The sequence below is a fragment of the Takifugu flavidus genome, chromosome 12 (assembly GCF_003711565.1).
Source record: "Takifugu flavidus isolate HTHZ2018 chromosome 12, ASM371156v2, whole genome shotgun sequence".
NCBI lineage: Eukaryota > Metazoa > Chordata > Actinopteri > Tetraodontiformes > Tetraodontidae > Takifugu > Takifugu flavidus.
In genome coordinates, this window is record NC_079531.1 from 2,185,191 (window position 1) to 2,204,710 (window position 19,520).

Genomic DNA, 19,520 nt, shown 5'->3' on the forward strand with positions numbered 1-19,520 from the left:
GGGATTATTGTACAGTTGCCAGACAGCATAAGTCTACACTTCTAATATTCACATATTATAACGCATGACACGAACAAAACATCTGCAAACATGGCATTATTTTAAGTTAATTATGCCTGTGGCAACCTGCATTTTAATACTAACATTTACACTGCAAAAGTTGTTAATGAATCAAATGATCTCTCAGCCATCTCAGCTCCCCTTGAGAACAGATGTTGAATTTAATGTCGCTATGTTTCAGTAAATTTCAAAGGCAGAATGAGAGCACAGCTCATGTCAGCGCCAGACTCACACTTTAGATGGTTCAATAGAAGCAGTCATCACATTCAGATGACGGGTTGTGGTTACATATCACTCTTTGTGTTTTCATCAAGCCTCTAGAATTCCGGGCTGAAGGATCTGCTTTTCCTATCCTTCATTTTTCGGTAACGAGAGAAGATTTCCGTGCATGAATCGTTGCAGGCTAGTGACAGACAGCAAGTCAAATGTTAGAGGAGCCAACACTGAGAGACAATGCGATAGGCTGCACACAGAGTCTGTTGCCATGCTCACTGTGAACATACCAGTCAAGTCTGACATATGTTTTCAAAGCAGTTCTCTTGGCAGCTTGCAGCAGTTTCCATGGAAACCCCAGTGCCATTTCCCCCCATTGTTTGGACTGCTGGATATCCTGAAAGCTTTTTTTTTTTTTTTTTGGAGTCTTGGTTTATTAAAGCTGGCAAGACCATCAGTGGACAAAAGAATAAGAGTTTGTTTTATTTGGCTTCCTTTTGTGTCTGTGCAAGTGCGGTGTGTGCACGTATGGTACACATCTGTGTGCATGCATGTGCGCGTCCTTCATATGACCTTCAGACCAGACACAGACATGTTGCCGAGTCTGTGCTGCTGTCTGAACAGGCTGATGTTGAGCTCTTTAAACTGTGGCAAAGCACTTAATTCTTCAGAATCAACATCCGCTTTCAGTCATTATTGGGAAGAATGGATCACTCTTGTTAGATCACCATGCTCGGGTAATTACAGCGCAGTCTTAACGAGCTAAAATTGTACTTTATTTGTCTGATAGAGGAAACTGTCATTAGATAATTTGAGCTCTTTTGTAAGGTTTTATAATGGTGAAGAAGTAAAAAAGGAGTGGCAAAAGAAAGAAACAATAAAGGAAAATTGTCCATCCATCATCCTTCCATCCACTGATTAATGGCAGCTCTTCTCATCTAAGCTCTTCTTCTGAGATTCTTATATGTCACTTTTCTAAAAATACGTTCCTTTATGCCTTCTTCATGTCTCATGGTGACAACATGCAAAGCTGCTTTCCCAGAGCTCCCTTGAGCCTTAATTTAGACCTGGGTCAAAGTTCAGAGGTGGGCTGACCCTCCTCACCCTGACTCATCTGTGTGTTCTGGCTTCTGGATCAGTTATTGATATCTTCTATCATGTTATAATTAAAGGGCTAACAAGCCAAAAGGGAAGATTCTGGAGATTCTGACCCCATTCTGACAGCGTACTGTATCTGAATCTACATGTTCAATTTAAAAGTACGTCGGCGTTTTGGTTCGATTTCATTAAGTGAGACTGTTATAGTGGCAAATCAACAGGATTTATTGAAACACATTTGAAGACATTATCCACTGTTTCTGGAATGTAATTTATGAGAAATCTCACCTCTCTGACCCCATATTGCCACACACACACGCACAAACACACACACACACACACACACACACATATATATGTGTGTGTGTGTGTGTGTGTGTGTACATATGCACAGCACTACAACTGATTAGATGGACTTACCCGGGACTGTAATAATGTAAAGTGGAGGGTTGGGATGCAGAGTTTGGAGGTTAATTCAAGTTCAAAAAAACCTTTTTTGAAATCTGAATGAAAAACTATGAGGAAATAAAAGGAAAGAAGCAACTTAAAGAAGACTAGATGGAAGGAACAATCAGCAGCAATAGTGAACAGCATGCAAAAGATGAAGCATTCGAGGATGGGGATTATGAATGAAGCGAGCAGACAGTCTCTCTCATTTCTGCGTGCACGTGCACGTGCACCTGCGGCAGTCAGACCTGCTGTGTCCTCTGTTCTCTGGACGGCTTCCATACATCAGTAAAGCTAATGTCTCCCGACAGGGTCTGTGTGGTGCTGCTGGAGTCTCCCAGACAGGCGTGTGCACGCAGCCTCCTGCTGAGTGTGTGTGAGGCTGTTTCACTCTGTGAGTGATTACCTGAGTCTACCTGCTCTCACACCTTCCCTGTGGGAAGCCTCTGATGCGGCTCCTGTCTGTTTCTTTGCTTCGACCCTGGACAGAAATTAAGAAGTCATACGATGAAGCTATGTCCTGTTTATTTCGTACAGTTGACCTGTAGAACTTTTGTTTTAATTTTTCCATCTGAAAATGATAAAAATAATGGAAGAAGTGACGAAGGTTATTACAAATTCCAATTAGACTGTTAATCTAGATTAGTCCCGGATATCGAAGCACTGATGTGGCCACAGATTTGAGAATCTCAGTTTCTTCAGGATCATCTGACGTTCCTTCTCTCTCTCTCTCTCTCTCACTCACACACACACACACACACACACACACACACAGGATTACCCAAACTTGCTTGTGTGTAAATTATGGTAATCTGTCCTCGGCAGCCCACACACTGCATTATAATGCAGCACTGAGCATCAGCCGCTGCGCATCTGAGATGTTTTTTATTATGTAAATCAGAACAAAATGTGTAGGTTGAAGCCTCAGAAATGCATCTGTAAAAACACATACCTACTCTGATGTGCAGTTACTGTCATTGCTCCTTGAAACCACAGGGCATTTTTAATGATTTTCAGCACCACAGAACTTATGCTGTGCATTAGAATTAAGAAGAAATATTTTCTTTTTAAAAGGATCCTTTTCTTTTTGACCCACGCTGAATAGAATATAATCGATACATGAATCTATATGGATCGAATATATCTGGACTGCTTGATCTTACCTTCACTTTAAACAGGCTCCATTTTCCCCTGAAAACATTTCAAGAATTAAAGAAAGAGAGGGAACGTATGTGGAAAACAGTATTTTTATCCTGCTGTACATGAACAATAAAACAGAATTCTTTTTGTTTTGCTTTCAGAAACATCATCACAGTATAGAAAATGGATTCATTAATGTACAGACCAAAACATAAACAGTCAAAATAGAGAAAGACTGCAGAACATTGTTTGTACCATAAAACTGGTAAATCACTGTTCATACTACAGGGCTGAATTACAGTTTTTGTAATGACGTAAATAGAATTGAACCTTCTTTTATAATATTTATTCATAACAAACATTCTAAAAATTCTTTAATAGACTTATTTCGTTGACATTTAAAAATATGTTTGATGTGAAATAAATATATCTTTAATTTTAATTTAGAAATTTCAAAAACATCATAAAAAATGACAGTAAATCAGAAAAGTGTGTTTGAGGGGAACATCTGCTCCACAGGTAAATGCTGCTGTAGAAGATCTGCTGCCAGTTACTCCTTTATCACAGTTATAGGAGGGAAAATTGCACTTCCTTATTTAAATGAGCATTTTCAGCACTATTCAACATTTGTTCTTCCTGAATTAAATTTTTTTGAGGCGAAATTTGAAGAAATGTCTTCAAATTGAGCAATTTCATTTTTGTTCTAGTCTCTTTAAAATAAAATAACTGGTGAATTGTAAAATATTAGAATTGATGCTAATGTAGAAGCACATTTTTATTTATGATAAAAAAAGGGAATTAAAGTGACTGAACAGTTCCAGATTCTCTTGATTTAGAAAAAGTCTTAAAGTAGACAGATATGTGAAATGAAGAGCGTTTGCACCACAGTTTTGATGATTATTGAGCCCTTTGTGCATTTTTACAGTATTATTTTAGTGAACCACCATTTTTCACTGTTAGATGAGACGTCTCGTGTTGGTTTTCAAAGAAAAGGGTTTCTTTGAAGTCTTGGGGAATTAATACTTTAAGGATCGTGATTAGTGTCTCACTGATCTTTTAGCAGTAAAAGAAGCAGAGCTTAAACATATACATCTTCATAAATATCTGGAACGCTGTTGTGGTTTAGAGTTCTCCTTCCACAATAGAACCACATTCATCCGACGCAGCTTCCTGTATATTGCACCAGTATGTTGCTAGGCAGCCAGCGTTACCTCTAGGTAAAGTCAGGAAAACCATTCATCAGAATAATTTCTATGCAATATCAAATAAAATTCTTCTTCCTACTCTCACGCTGTCTTAAAAATGTAAGTGCTATGTTCTTTCTCCTCCGCCAGGAAACAGGAACACCAATTTATAACTTTTACCAATAATGTTTGTAGGGGAGGCTGATACATTAGTTCTCAATGTTACAGCAGCAAATCTTTACATGTTGGCTGTAAACAGGCCCTTCCCCGGGCTGGTGAAGGTGATCATGGAGACATTTTCAGTATCCATGGTGCCTCAGCACCATCATTTTTTTAGTCTTTGACCTTCTGCTCACGTGCATGACAGAATTACAATGCAGGAGTATTGATTTGAGTTCATTTTTATAATTGAAAACATGATTTCTCTTACTCCTGCCTGTGTGAATCCGAGGGTACCTCAAACATCTGGAGCCGACTTACAGAGAGGAGCCGCATTAATCCTCCGAAACAAGGCCACAGCTTTATATTCCAGCGAGAATAAAGGCTCAAGGAGCGGCTGCAACATAGTTCCTCTACAAAGGTGAGCTTCATATCATCTATCTTCATTCCCACTCCTGCCAGATTGTGCAGCACCAACCTGAGAATTCCTATTCCTATTCTAAGCTTCTCCTCTGAGACCAGTAACGGAGACTTATTTTTGGAGTTCAGAAGAACGAGGGAACACTGAAAAAGTAGAGAGGACAGATGAAGAGGTAGGGGAATCAATATGCATCCTCCTGGAGGAAAGGTGCTCTATTAGCAGTAACAGGCGCTTTGTTAATACTGACGGAGCTGCCTAATCAGCTAACACCGCGCACAACACACAAGCACACACACCTGCTGGGCAAAACATGGAATTATTAGTTTGCAGTATCTGCGCCTATGTTTCTAAAAGTGTCCTACATTCACAAAAGTCTGCGATGGGCACGATGGGGCTCACAGAGGACGGCAGTGTGTTATGGAAGCTGTCACACAGCCTCCTCCGTGGCTCACACAGCTGCTGAATCGGTACCGATTTAACAGGCTGCAAAAGTGGGGCAACGTTGGCTGGGTATGGAGAAACACCAGTCATGGGGATTATTTTAAAAAGAACATGCACAAATTAAACCTCCAGTTTTGTTTTAGATTAATATAAAGGGAGATTTAAAGCTGGGTGAGGACTGATACATTTATTGGTTGCTTTGGCCCAGAAATGCAGTTTAATATCTGGAGTTATGCAGTCAGGCTTTTATGGATGCTGTTCACTGAACCGGTCTGAGACACTTACCTCCAGTATTCCAGAAATCTGTGACACAACCTTCAACATCTTTGGGAGCTGCTCTAAGGCACCATAAGGTTTTCATCACAACACTGGAGCTTCTCAAGACAATAAAACCATGACAGAGTTTGTACAGACAGGATTTTGTGGAGGCAGAAATAACCTTATTGGTTTAATATGTGTAAGATTTGATAAACTAGGGTGTCATCTGATCATTTCAATTATTAAATTATTAGAGCTTTTCTTCATCTAGATATGAAGATGTGGTCTGTTTAGTTGCTTGTTTGTCCATTCCCAGTGTTGGCATGATTCGTTTTTTTTTTTTTTGTCTTTTTTGTCAATATCATAAATAGATAATGCTAGTTGCAATGGAATGGAATGTGAAGACACTTATTTTGTGGTTCCAGTATGGAACATACTTGGTTTAATATGATGATTTTAGATCTACCAATGAGATTATTTCTGCTCACACAACACTTCAACCTCAACCTCAAGCAGTCCATATTTAATACATGAAATCAATTCCACATGTGTACACTATGGGCTCACATTATTAATGCATAAAAATGTCATTTTATATACACTATACATGTAGATAAACTGTAAACATCTGTCTTTAATATTTATTACACATTCAAACATCGCACAAGTAAGAATTTTGGTCCATTTTAGCTTCCCAGAAGGGTCACCCATTGGCTTGTTTGCAGTCTTTAGCTGTGCAACACCGTGAACTCTATCACACACGTTATAAAAACAACACCACAAAGTGCTGTGACCTTCTTGCTGGAAGCCGGAGGAACTTCTTTAGTGGCATATGGAGGAAGGTGTGTGGGAGGAGAGTGACAAGAGGTTGGTCGGACCATGCTGTGAATGGTGACTCCATTTCCCAGGAGGCTTTGTAAGAACAGCTCAAACACAGCCAGGAGCTGCTTAGCCGATGGCATGGAGAGGGCTGAGACGATTTGGCCAGAGGTCACAGGAGCTGATAGGCTGGTTTGTGGAATTCATGGCGGATGCAGGGGTGCAGGTGTTTGTTGACTGGATGGTTCTAGTGCACAGGAGGATTGTGGGTAGATGGATATGTCAGAGAATTGAACCCAACACTTTTGTAACTGTGATGCCTGTGATGAGGGCAGTGATGTGTGAAGGTAAACCAAGCATTAATTCTCTCCTACACCTCCCTTAATAAAGCCCTCTCAGAGACCCTGAGAACAGGTGAAAGGCAGCGCCGTGTTGCAGACGTGTTACAGTGGAAACTTACCTCATCGGCGTGTCTTAAACGCATTATGTAAAACTTTGTAAAGCACCGGTTTTGGTCCTTCACAGACAAATATGCGAGGGCTTACGTCTGAAGATTAAAGGTGTTGCTTCAATGGTTTATTTTACCCATAACCATGTACAAATAAACAAAACCTTTACAGCTTTGTATGGTCACACATTTAGCATTCATTGGTTCATAAGCACTCCCCACGGTGACATGAAAACACTGTTAAAAGACACCAACATTGATTTCTAGCATCGGCATCTCAACGTTGCACTGACGTCACAAATGTACCATCCATTCGGAACAGTTTCATTGCAAATCAAAAATAGTCACATGCAATGATTGAAAAAATTACATTACGTCATGTCACATAAAAAGTAAGCGAAAAGTTCCATCACTTGGAAATAAGTACTCTTCAGAGATTTGTCTCTCTCTCTCTCACTTTTGGAAAAAGTCCTAGACATTCTTTCAACAGCATTGTTGGTCTCATTTGGGTTGTAAACATTACAGTGCCTAGCTTCATTCACCTGGCTGGCTGCGTGGCATCTCTCAGCAGGAATGGTCAATCAATATTATCAATCAACTGATTGCGAGGACTTGGTCAGAAGTTGATCAATTATACAAAGAATTTATTGTGGAAGGACATGATCGTCTTTGGGCTCAGTTAGGGGCAACAGGACACCAGTGAGAGACCGGAGAACAGACTGAACAATATATTTACTGTATATAAGACACCCTGAGAATCACAACTACACCGCTTTCGTCTGTCATCCCTTCTTCCTATCCTCACTCCTTCTCTATCTCTTCTTCTATGGAACGATTACAGTCAGGTGGGCGTAGCCTTGGTGGTTGAGGAAGATGGTTGGTAGGTTGGTTGATTGGTTTTGTTGTGGCTGAAGCCGGTTGCCATGCAACTGGCTCCTTTGGTGGTTGGCATGGAGACAGGTTAAGGTGAATTCTGACCTGTTAAGGTAGTATGCAGTATGCACAGTAATATGAGCAGTAGAATGTATTATGTGGCTCTGGGGAAAAATACAAACATTTTAAATGGTTTAAAATTGAAACTGATAAGGTGCACCTCATGTAGATTAAGGAGTCGGATCAATGGAATCGCAAAGTAAAACCCTGCAGATTACAATCACTTCCAAAAACATGCCTTTGGGATCATTCCTCCCATAACCTGAACGTATAAGTAGAATTGATCATTTATAATACTCACACACATTTCCCAATTTGAAATACATTCACCTTTGATGTATAGGGCTGAGGCATGTGTATTATAAACTATGAACTTAAAAGTATTTATGTTGAATGACCTGATCTTTTCTATGTCAAATCCCTTGAGGAAAAACAAACTCAAAGTTAAAATATATACATATATAACAGCTAAGTGCACCTCATGTTTTGGACACTTGAACCTTCTTTCCAGATGAGTATTTATCCCCAGACTTGTCAGCATGTAACAGTAGATCGTGACAGTAGTATGTTATCGATGGAGAACATCACATGGGGCTGACATGGTGTGCAGCAGAAGATGGCTCAGGGAAAGGCAGTAGTGGTGGACAGTGATTGGTTGATTTGATTTGGGGTTATGGAAATTCGAGTTGAGTCAAAATCACATGATGAAGGGTTTGCAGCTATAACGTCAGGAGGTTCCATCAGGAAATATGGAAGCCTGACTGGTTTTAGCTTTTGGTGGACACTGGACAGAACACCCACCCTGAACCCTGCCCCCAGTAATCACACACACACAGACACACAGACACACACACACACACACACACACACACACATATGCACACTCACTCACACACACACGTAGATACACACACACATACAGACAAACAGATGGGAGAAACATTTGACATATTTTACAGACACACAAATGGACACACATTTTGTTAACTTTATGACAAACACATGGCACTGACGTACTACACACACACACACACACACACACACGCCTTTGCCCACCCCCAGACTTGCAATGTGTTACTGTGATGATGCAGAGTGTGGTGGAAGGTGAAGAATAAGACAACAGAAGACAGGTGATGCTAAAATGAACATTTATAATGACTGCTGTTGTAGTCGCAAAATAAGAATCCTTAAAAAAAGACCTCATATATATTAGCACTAGATTGCCCACTTCACTGGTAATCCACAAGTCAAGAAACACAACTCACTAGTTTTTTGTTTTTTGTCTTTTTTTGTTACAAACACAATGCTACAATTACATTAAATATTCAATACTCTTAAGTCAGTTAATGAATGTTGTTAAAAGCAACCACTAAAATACTAAAAATAAAAACAAAACATTACTAATATTAAGTTACCTTTTTCCAGTCTTTCCCTTTTGTTGCATTGTTATTTATTAATAGTATAATAATAATTGTCTGAGAAATAAATAACTCATGTGGAGTTCTTAGGGCAATAGGGCAGGCAGCATAAATCAAGAGTGGAGCTCAGAGCAATGTGATGAAATGGTGGAATCTAGTTTGACAATATAATGTTAATACTTCACAATGAAGATTGGCTCTACAGGCAGTAGAGTGGCCGAGTGGAACCTGCAGAGGTTAATCATCCCTAAACTATCACTCTATGTTATGTAAACTAAGACTGTATTGCACAAAAGATAGCAGCTCAGCTTCTTTTTTGTGTACTTTTCTTATTTCACCTCTGAGGATTTCTTTTTTTTTTTCTTCCCCACCGGGAGGAGCCGCATCAACAATGACATGTTGCTAACAAGACGAAGCATTTTCAATTCTCAACTACAGCCTGATGACAAAAGAGATAGCGCCACTACACGTTGCCGTTAGGAAAACATCAATTAATGCACAAACGCAAGTCTAGGTTGAAAATGGCTCACGCTGTTTCTCAAGGTTAGTTTTACTGGACAGATATCTAATGAGGTTTCTAGCCTAGCTGACATGAAGCAACAACAAATACAGTAGGTAAATCAACACTAATACCAACAGCACAGGTTAACACAGTAGAACTAGCATGCCGAGTTTACAGGCAGACCTAACTACTGGATGCAATGATCATCTACGGCGTCCACTAGTACCTCTTTATGCTGCCGGCCCTTCTGTTCAACACTTCTCTCTTTACAGTTCAGGAAAAAAATCTGACAAAAATATTTACAAGGAGAGAGAGAGAAAAGAAAAGAAAGTTGTGGACAAACATGTTTTTTTCTTTTTGTCTGCATTTCTTTTTGTCCTTTTTTAGTATTTTTTTCCTTTAGTCCTTTCATATGTTTTGTTCTTTTTCAGCTTAGAGAAGTGTCCTCAATGATGAGCAACAAACAAACACAAAAAAAGAAATCCAAACATATCAGCTAGCATTGCACAGTCTCTGAGAGGTTTTGGGGATGGAATGGAGAGTTATTGTCCATACAGCTGGATGAACACAGAAGGGGGTAGTAGGAGGAGGAGGAGGAGAAGGAGGAGGAGGAGAGGAGGAGGAGGAAGAAGGTCAATAAAGTTCATGGGGGTGAAAGTTCAAACAGTTCAAGAAGACAGAAGATGGCTGCGCAGCTGACGGTGCGTAAACACTCCCCTCACTGCCACGCGGGGGGGTGTGTCGGCGTGCGTGGTTTGGATGTTAAACGAACAACAACAAAAAAAGGAACTAAATCATCATTAGAAAATGGAGTTTTTGAATCTTCCCCATCGAGAAAAATCAAATGGAGCGAGCAAGAGAGAAAGAGGAAAGGAAGAGATAGAGAAAGGGAGAAAAACGGTGTGGGGGCGCTCAAAGAGGGCAGGTGAGGAGAGTGAAAGGTGCCCCCAACACTATGGCACACAATCAATGAAGTCCCACAGGCTGAGGAGATGACAGAATTAGGAAAGCAGCTGGCATGAACGGTTGGGCTTTTTTCTAGGTGGGCTGAGAGGAAGGACAGTAGGAAGGTAGCCAACCTGCAGAAGGGTTAATCCTTGTTGGGTTTAGCTCTGTGGGAGGTGGTGAGGAGGAGGAGGAGGAGGAGAGGAGGAGGAGGAGTGGTGGTGGTGGTGGGGAGTCAAGGTGCTGTTCAGTTGAGGCGTCATGAGCGACATCATGTTATGAGGGCGGAGCATGCTGGCTTCATGGGTGCTTCCAGGATGGATGTCCGACACACAAGAACAACTCAAAGAAACGCTTGGAATGGTTGTTGTTGTGTTGTTGTTGTTGTTGCTGTTGTTGTTGTTGTTGTCATCTTTAGTGTTTTTTTCCCCCCCTCTCTATTTTGGCACTCGAGAGAAGAGACTCACAGGAGGCAGAGGAGGAAAGTGTGTATATGTTCGGGCGAGGAAGAGGAGTGGGCAGTGAAAGTGCAAAAAAACAGGACATGGAGGGGTGTGTGAGCTTTGAGGGAGGGGTAAAGGCTACACACAGAAATGGCATTTTGTAACAACTGGTATAGGTTAGACAGAAAATACAGTACAAATCATAACCAGGAACAAAAAAATCAATTACGAAAAGATTCAACAGAGAACCAGTGATATGACAAATGCAGTCTACAGTTGCTGGTGCTTCAATGGGGCCCGAGTTTTGGGAGATGAGTGGGGGGGGGGGTCCCATAAGATATCATAGAAGGTAGGTAGGGTGGGTGAGAGCGGGTGCCAGTGGACGAGAGGGAGAGAAAGAAAAAAATATCCTGACGACTATACTGAAAAGCCACACCCACTGGGAAGCAATGAGGTCACCTGTAGTGCAGGTGAGAAGTTTGCATTCTTCTACACATTAAAAAATAAATTCCAACGACTAGCTGGCTATATCACGGCACAGACATCACGAGCACGGGGCACAGGCCTAAAGCAGACAAAACTGAGAGAGAGAGGAGAGAGAGAGACAGGGAGAGAGAGAGAGAGAGGAGAGAGAGGAGCATGCAGGTCCGAATACACTGCTGTGTAAACGTCTACAGTACGGCTACACATCTACAGTAGTCTCACACAGCAACTCCCGCTGCAGCTCGGCCTGCCATGCACGATTAACAGCAGAAGGTTTAGTGCAAACATTTCACTTGGAGCAGAAATGGAAATTTTGACTTTCCTTTGTGGGAGGTTTTGTAGGAAGAGCGCCATTTCCTATGACGCCATCTTTGAGGATGCAAAAACACAGCACGCACACTGGGAGCGTTTGAGACAGTCCTCTCCTTTTATGAGGCCAATGTCTGATTGAGCGTTTCTGCTTTGAAAACTCGCCACGCTGGTGACAGGAGCTTGCTTTCTTTTAGAGAGCAGAGTCCTGCAAAAAGACTCAGTCACCAATTCCAAAGAAAATGAAGGAGAGCTGAGGATAAACGTCTAATAATTTGCTAAAGAGAGGGGTTATTTGTCAAACACTCTCACCATCTTGCCGATGTGTGTGGCTGCAAATGCTCCATATCATATTTGAGGGCAATAAGGTGCATATCAACGACAAGACAAGCCAGAGCTCAGAGGAGTCAAAGGACAGAAAAGGTTCTACCGAAAGCCCGATGCTTTGAGGGTTAGTAGTGTTAGAGTACAAAATCACATGAGAACACACAGAAGCCTCTAGCACATCAATGGTCAGAGGAGTGATATGCAAACTTATGTAGAGGTGAGTACATTCGTGGACAGTCTTAGAAATGATGTCGTAAGTTTTCTTCTTTTAAAGTTAGCCAGCACGCTAGCTAAGTAGCAAAACCGCCTTGGGTTGGTTAAGGGTTTGTTTTATTTGCCCCATCCAGGATGGCTGGAAAACTAAATGACAAAAAAACCCTAATCTATTGTGACACCAAAGAAAAAACCCCTTTTTGGCCGGTGGACACAACGTGGTCACTTTAAAATAATAGTAGACATTTTAATGCATGAAAATAGTATCAAAATGCTCGAAACCTTATCGGCATGCAAAGATTTGTCTAAAAAAATGAGTTAGGAAGTAATATAATGACAAACCGGCTTTGTTTCTTTAGGTTTTTCAGGGTTTTTTTGTCCACTTTTCACTTTGATATCATGCAATATTGACGTGCAAAAAAGATAACATCTACTGTATTTCCACAAAATACATTTTTATTGTTACTATAAAAAGCTGTTTTTAAGAATGCTATCGAGTCACATTGTCTTTTGTATTGTTTGCTAAAGTATCGCTATATTGATTTGTCTAGCCCCAAAATTAGTAGTGCTGTATTATGGGATTTGTAGTTGCCAGAGAAGGGACTAACATGGCAATAGAGGCATTAGACAAACTATTGAATGAGGTGTTTTCATTGTTGATCTACTCACTCTCAAAAACCCTCACGTGGACTTCCTCCTGTATGATGCGAATGATAAATATGGTTCATTTGGCACTTTCACATTTTTTTTTAAATATAAAAGTATGTGTGTGTGTGTGTGTGTGTTTTTTTTTTAATTGACACATTAACAGTTTCTGCAAAGACCTAGTTTGGCACAGATTTAACTTTATCAGGTTAGAGTTATATTCTATTGTTAACTTATCGTTAGCGTCTAACTGAGTATCAAAATACCTTCTTCAGGTAAAAGACAGATTTCGATATGTTTTCACCTTTTATTTCTAGTACATCTGTTATCATTAAATAGCAGCATTTTCCCACAAATTAAAAACAATTACTGTTAACCCTAGTAAATATCTACAGGTAAATCCCCAAATTCCTATGGCAGACGGAGGGTAAAGAACAGGACGAGACAACATCCAACTACACGTATTGCTTCCAGTACTCACACCTTATATCCGCTCCCTAACATTAAGATAAAGTGATTGGCCGCCACGTAAAAGACATACCAGGAAAGCTCTTTCCCTACTCTAAATTAATGAGGTGATAACTCCTCATAAATCCAGTCAAAACCAATCAATGGCGCAGAATTCCCCTATATGACATGTGTTTGTGTTAATGTTTGTGCAGCAGAGTTTTCCAAATGAGCAGCGTGTTAAAAAAAAAAGAAGAAATAAATCAAACCAACAACGCCCACATAGATTCAAACTAGAGAAAGGAGTGTTTCTGCACTGTGCCCTGCCAGCCTCAACACTGACTTCTCCTGCAGGTGTGGTCGTTTTCTAAAAGCGGCTCGTCACTGCGTCTCCAAGCCTCGGCGACCCGAAGAGGCGGAGAGAAGAGAGAGACTCAATCTGAGGTGTTTTTCAGGGCAAAGCAGCAGACATGCATCGGTCGTAACGCCAGGCATATTCACCCATGGAACAATGTGGTAGGAGGAGACGGAGTGTCAGAATGAAGGTGCACTGGAGGACTGAGGACGGTGGCAGGGAGGGTGAGGATAGTGTGGATGGTGTTAGATGGGAGTAAAGAAGCCTCCTTACCAAGCCGTGGAGATAAACCCTCACTGGCGCTCCAACAAAGAGTGACACATTCCATAGCACAGTGGAGGATTTCAGGTCAAGTTTTGGTTTGGTTTTTTTTTTTCACTTTGAAGAATCAAAAAGTCTTTTGGATTATATATAAGAGGAGTTTTATCTCCTCCTAGGCTCAAACAAATCAAATGCAACACTGGCCTGATTTTTAGCAGTTTACATTCTGTCACACTTGGACCACTGATGGTTTCTGTCCAGAGATTTGCCCAATGGAAATACAATAAGTTAGCGATTCCTGCTGCAATAAAAAAAAAAGTGACTTTAGAATTTGTTCCAGTCTCTTTAAGGTTTGGTCACCTGACACTCCCCAACATCCCACCCTTTAATCACAAACACTTTTTCTGATACAAAAGAAGAATCTAATTGATTGATCCTCTTCATCGACCTAATCCCCTTCTCCTCCGATATGACAGTGAAGTTCTTCGTATGCATTCTACATATATTTCATATATGTGGTTTTGCCCTGTCATATAACAGCTGTCCATACACGATGCCAGCTACAGCACATGTCCCAGACCTCACAGGCCAAGAGAACCGCTCCTTTGCTTCACAGTGCATTAAGACAAAAAAAATAAAATAAAAATCAGTGTACTCTGATAAAAAAACAAAAAAACAACACGAAACAAACAAATAAAAATAGAATAAAAGAAGCGTCTTCAGAAGCTTCCTGGATCTATAAGGGGCAGTAAACCAGTTGCCATGGGAATGCAGCTTGCAAGAGGCAAACCTTGCTGAACTCCCTGGGAATATGTTGAATATGTGTCATGCCTGGCCTTTACCTCGCCAGCAGCCGGACGTGTTTGATACGGGAAAAGAATCGGCGAGCCTATCCCGTCCTGATATGCAGGCTCTTCTGGTGGGATGTGCAGATAGGCAGCGGACCTCCGATGAGCAACGCTCTCTCCTCGTGTCTCAGTGTTTTGCACTTGTCAGTAGTACAGTGTCAGTTTTAAGTGCTATTTACTTGCGGGAGTCGGAGCACCGCAGACTGAACAGCAACATGCTTTGCTCAGCTATTCACTGAATTTTCACAAATTTAGGTTAGTCACATCAGGGGGCTTTGAGTCAAAACGGGCGTTTGGGAAGAGGAGCTGCATATCCGAGCGTGTCGAGCACTGACGGTTAATAAAGCTGCCTGAGTTGTGTATTTTACATCAGGCATTTTCTTGCTAATCTGGAGGCCTCGCTGCCATCTGCACCACAGGCGAATTCCCCACTCTAGCACCAAATATGGCATTGTAGAGTTGTTTGTCGTGTGTGCATGTGTGTGTATTCCCTGTACTTTCTTTGACTGGATATAGGTATATATATAGATATAGTGATCCTTCACTGTATTGATCTCAATGCCCGGGGCGGCTTTCTTACTAGACTTAAATAAGACATATATTACACTATGTGACATTACTATTCATCTTCACTTAAATTAAAACACAAGATTCAAATCAAAAATAGTCTCATTTACATTCATGTCAACCTGAATTCACAGATTTTATAAAAGAAACACTAAGCTTGTTTTAAGGGTGAACTCATTAATAAATAATGACGATGACGCTGATTCCTATCGTAACAATTATCACACCGTTTTTACAGCAGACTGCAGAAAAATGCCATAAATTCTGTGTGTTTGCCGCAGCTTGCACAGTATCACTCTCGTCAATTCCAGGTTTTGCACTACGTGAGATCATCGGCGTGCACCTCGGCATCCTAGCTCCAATATCGGATCTGCACATGGGTGTGCTACGTGCTGTAACAGACTGTGGCCCAGTGCTGCTGGGGGGTAAATCACAGGGTATAGAGGGGAGGGGAAGGTCAGGTACGGGGCGCAAATGAAGAAACACCCAGCTGATTATCTCCCCCACGCCTCTCCAGAATTTTTACCCCAGACCTTCTTTTCCAAAGAGATGGAAGAAGAGGTGAGAGGTGGACTCAGGAACTGGAGAGAGAATAAAACGTACTGGGGAGAGGGCCATTTAAGATGTTTCCTCTGTTGCACGCCTGCTAAAAATCTGCAGTCTTTCTTATTATAAAACCCTTATAAAAAGGGGAGGTTGTATAGGGGCGTTAGAGGGAGATGGGGCAATAGGCTGAGGGATTTTTAAAAAAAAAAAACCTACAGAAAAATTGTTTGACTGCGTTGTAGGGCGAGGGAGGCATGAGGGTTTTCCTTTCTCACAAAAATGTTTGGATATGGGGTGGAGGGTTGTACCCCGTAAACACAAGCCCCCACCCCAACCCAGCCCACCAATGCCCTTCCTCCCCCTACTTCCTGTAGCCTCTCAGGTAGTCTACATGGCATTCAGCTTTGTTCACATGGTACACAAACAGACAGCTTAATTTACTAACCCAAACAATGAAACAAAACAAGTTTAAAAAAAAAAAAAAATCCCAAAAGGTCAAGACGTTAAGTAATAAAACCTTATTTACACGTTACACTTTTTTTTCTTGGTTTTTCAGCGAGATAATTTGCTCCTCTCCATCCTCATCTTCTCAGCACATTTTTGCTCTGCGTCATTTTTTTTTAAACTACAGAATACTGAAGACACGCAGAAGAAATGGTACAGAAGATTCCTTCTGACATTGCTGCTCTCCTCTCCTTTATCCATTCTCATTCATTTTTTTATACTCCTCCCCCAAGCCCCCACTTTTTCCTTTTATCCTCCTCATTTTTTATTGGCTGTCAAGTTTAGCCCACTTTCTGTGGGTTGGTGGCACGTACCCCCTGCTCGTAGGTGATTCGCTGGCTGATTAGGTACTGTGCAGCCTGTGTTGCAGCCTGGGAACCCGTGATGGTCACCTTCCTGTTCCGAGTTCCAGGGATGAACTCGCCTTTCTTGGAGATCTGGATCCTGGCTCCAGTCAGCTCTTGGTACTCTACTAGCGTCTTCCCTCCTTTTCCCAGGATGGCTCCCACCAAGTTTTCTGGTACAGCGATTTCCACCACTTCTTTTGCTCCTTCTGCAAGCTTCTCTGTGGCCAGTAGAGATGATGCCACGAGTGGTGATGCAGCGCTTAAATAGCCGTTAGTCGCCCCTGTAGCAGCAGCGAGAGATCCCAGGGAGAAGCCTCCAAGACTCGCTGCTGTGTGAGCGGCACTGGTTGATGCATCACTGGCATAGGATGCTAACAAATTAGCTGCGGCGGCTGCTGCTGGATTAGCATTAGCTGCTACAGCAGCTAACACCCCTGAGGCTGCTGCTGGATTCAGCCCCAGACCAAGGGAGTTGGTGTTATAGCCATAGCTGGCCAGAGTGTTGAGGGCTGAAGTGATGGCCAGCAGGTCGTTGCCTGAGAGGTTGGACATGGTGGTTGGGAAAGCCCCAACACCAGCCAGGCTGGCCTGGCCGAGCAGAGAGGAAGCTGTTGCTGCTGCGGCAGCTGCTGCAGCTGGAATGACCTCAGTGGAGTTGGCGTATGGAGAACCGGTGGGGTTGGAGTTGGCAACGGGCCCTGTGATGTTGGAGTAAGAGATGTTGAGGCAGGAAGAGCTCTGTGGATCTTCCTGGATCTTCTGGACAATGATCTCCACAGCTTTACGGTTCTGCTCAGGTTCTCCACTTATGGTGACAACACGTTCCTGGAGGTTGATACCTTCTGGCTTTTGGGAGAGCTGGACCCATGCGCCAGACTGTTCCATTACAGCCTTGACTGTTGCTCCACCTTTCCCGATGATCAACCCCGCCGTACTGTTAGGGACAATCAGCTTGGCCTGGCAAAAAGAGCAACAAAGAGAAAGAAATCTGTCAAATGTGGCCAGTTAATCATAAATTAGATAGAAAAGGTCATCATACTTCAGGATTTTTTAACGTGTGTGTTGAAAAAAATGCTGTAAAGCCACACCTGTGCATCAGAATGACACTAAGGATACAGAACGTGCTCCAAAGCAGCATTCGCTTGATGGAAACTTTTGATATTTAAAACTGTTTACACATAAAGTACACAAGACAAGGTCAACTCTGAAAAGGGCTTAGTCAGAAGCTGCCTTTCAAGGGCGTTCTTGAGGAGGACAGATATACAAAAGGCAAGCCAGTGAAAAGAGCTGATGTACTGCAGGTGTGTCTGCTTCACGAGGAAGTCGTGCAGTTCCCTGAGAAATAGGTGGATAGATAGATAGATAGATAGATAGATAGATAGATAGATAGATAGATAGATAGATAGATAGATAGATAGATAGATAGATAGATAGATAGATAGATAGATAGATAGATAGATAGATAGATAGATAGATAGATAGAGAATTCTAAAGAGCCTTGGTGTGTGGGAAAAACCTGAGTCCCAGGTCACTGTTTCCATGGAAACACAGCTCTGGCTTTTAAAGGGTTGTGAAAGGGAGTGAAGCAGTAACATGTGTACGTACAGCTGTACGCACACTTCCCCCGTCCAAAGAGCCACACCGTGCACGTCTGTCCAAGGTCATTATGCTCACATAAAGTGGTTGTTTACAGCCGCATGTTTAGTTTGCTTTCCCCGTTCCAGAACTAACATTTCCAAAACGTCACAGATTCGGGAGATATAAATAATATCGGAGCGATAAACCACATCAGAGGATGTTTTGCCGCGTGAGCTCGCGTTCAGACATACGTGGCGCTCCACTGATGCAGGCAGCCAACGATGCGTGGCGCCGCGGCAACACGGAGCTCGCTTTAATAAACCAAATCCAGCCACCTTTGGCTGCACATGAGCTGCGAATACATGCGTCTGTGCAACTCTGAATCCTCTGCAGCCTGAAAAAGCTGCATCTTCCCTCTTCTGATGGACGGAATGTTGAGTATTCAACTGGAGGGTAGAAACACAGTGTGGGCTGCTGAGAGAGGAAGAGGAGGGAGGACTGAAGTGACAAAAACACACAGCCTTGGTATAGAAAAGATCAAATAAGAGGCAGAGAGGGCCATGGATGCTGATTAATTCAACAAAAGTAGAGGCAGAGAAGGATAAATGATGAATACCACAGACTGATCCAACGCGGAGCAGAGAGATACGAAGGCCGAGCCAATTACCTTGTCCGGTTTGTCTCACTCTATTTTATCCTTTTCTCTCCCTTCCTCATTTCCTTGCAGTTCTACAATGAATAGCAACAGTTGGATGACACCCAGGATGCAGAGGTCACTATTCAGTCAGACTCAAACTCAATAACGATGAATCTGAATAGAATTTAAAGGTTTGCATGCATGAGGCTGCAGACGATAAAACATCATATCACATCCTTCGTTTCCCCCGCTGAGTGCTGAGTAGCGCGGTCACCTTTCCTCTTATGTTTGCAAAGAATGCTTAACAATTTATAGTCCGTTTCTATTGATTAGTGTCAGTATAGCGTGACGCAGAGCCAGGCAATGTCAACCTGTCTTGTTTATGTCCTCTGCCTATTCATCACTGGCTCTGCTGTCCAGGCAGCTGTCTTGTGGCCCCACGGGGGCTGTTACTGGATTTAACATGGCTTACTCTTCAAAGATCCCAATAGGCTATAGACACACTGCGGGACCCGATCACCCCA

General features: G+C 42.1%; 1 protein-coding gene across 3 annotated transcripts in view; it reads right to left on the reverse strand.

Moving 5' to 3' along the window:
- Window positions 1-6,794: 6,794 nt before the first annotated feature.
- Window positions 6,795-19,520, reverse strand: part of nova2 (NOVA alternative splicing regulator 2) — a 48,471-nt gene continuing 35,745 nt past the window's right edge. For all 3 annotated transcript variants that reach the window (XM_057048943.1, XM_057048941.1, XM_057048940.1), the window contains one exon: window positions 6,795-17,738. In XM_057048943.1, the coding sequence (XP_056904923.1) occupies window positions 16,716-17,738 (1,023 nt within the window). In that variant the 3' untranslated portion in view covers window positions 6,795-16,715. The remainder of the gene's footprint in view (window positions 17,739-19,520) is intronic.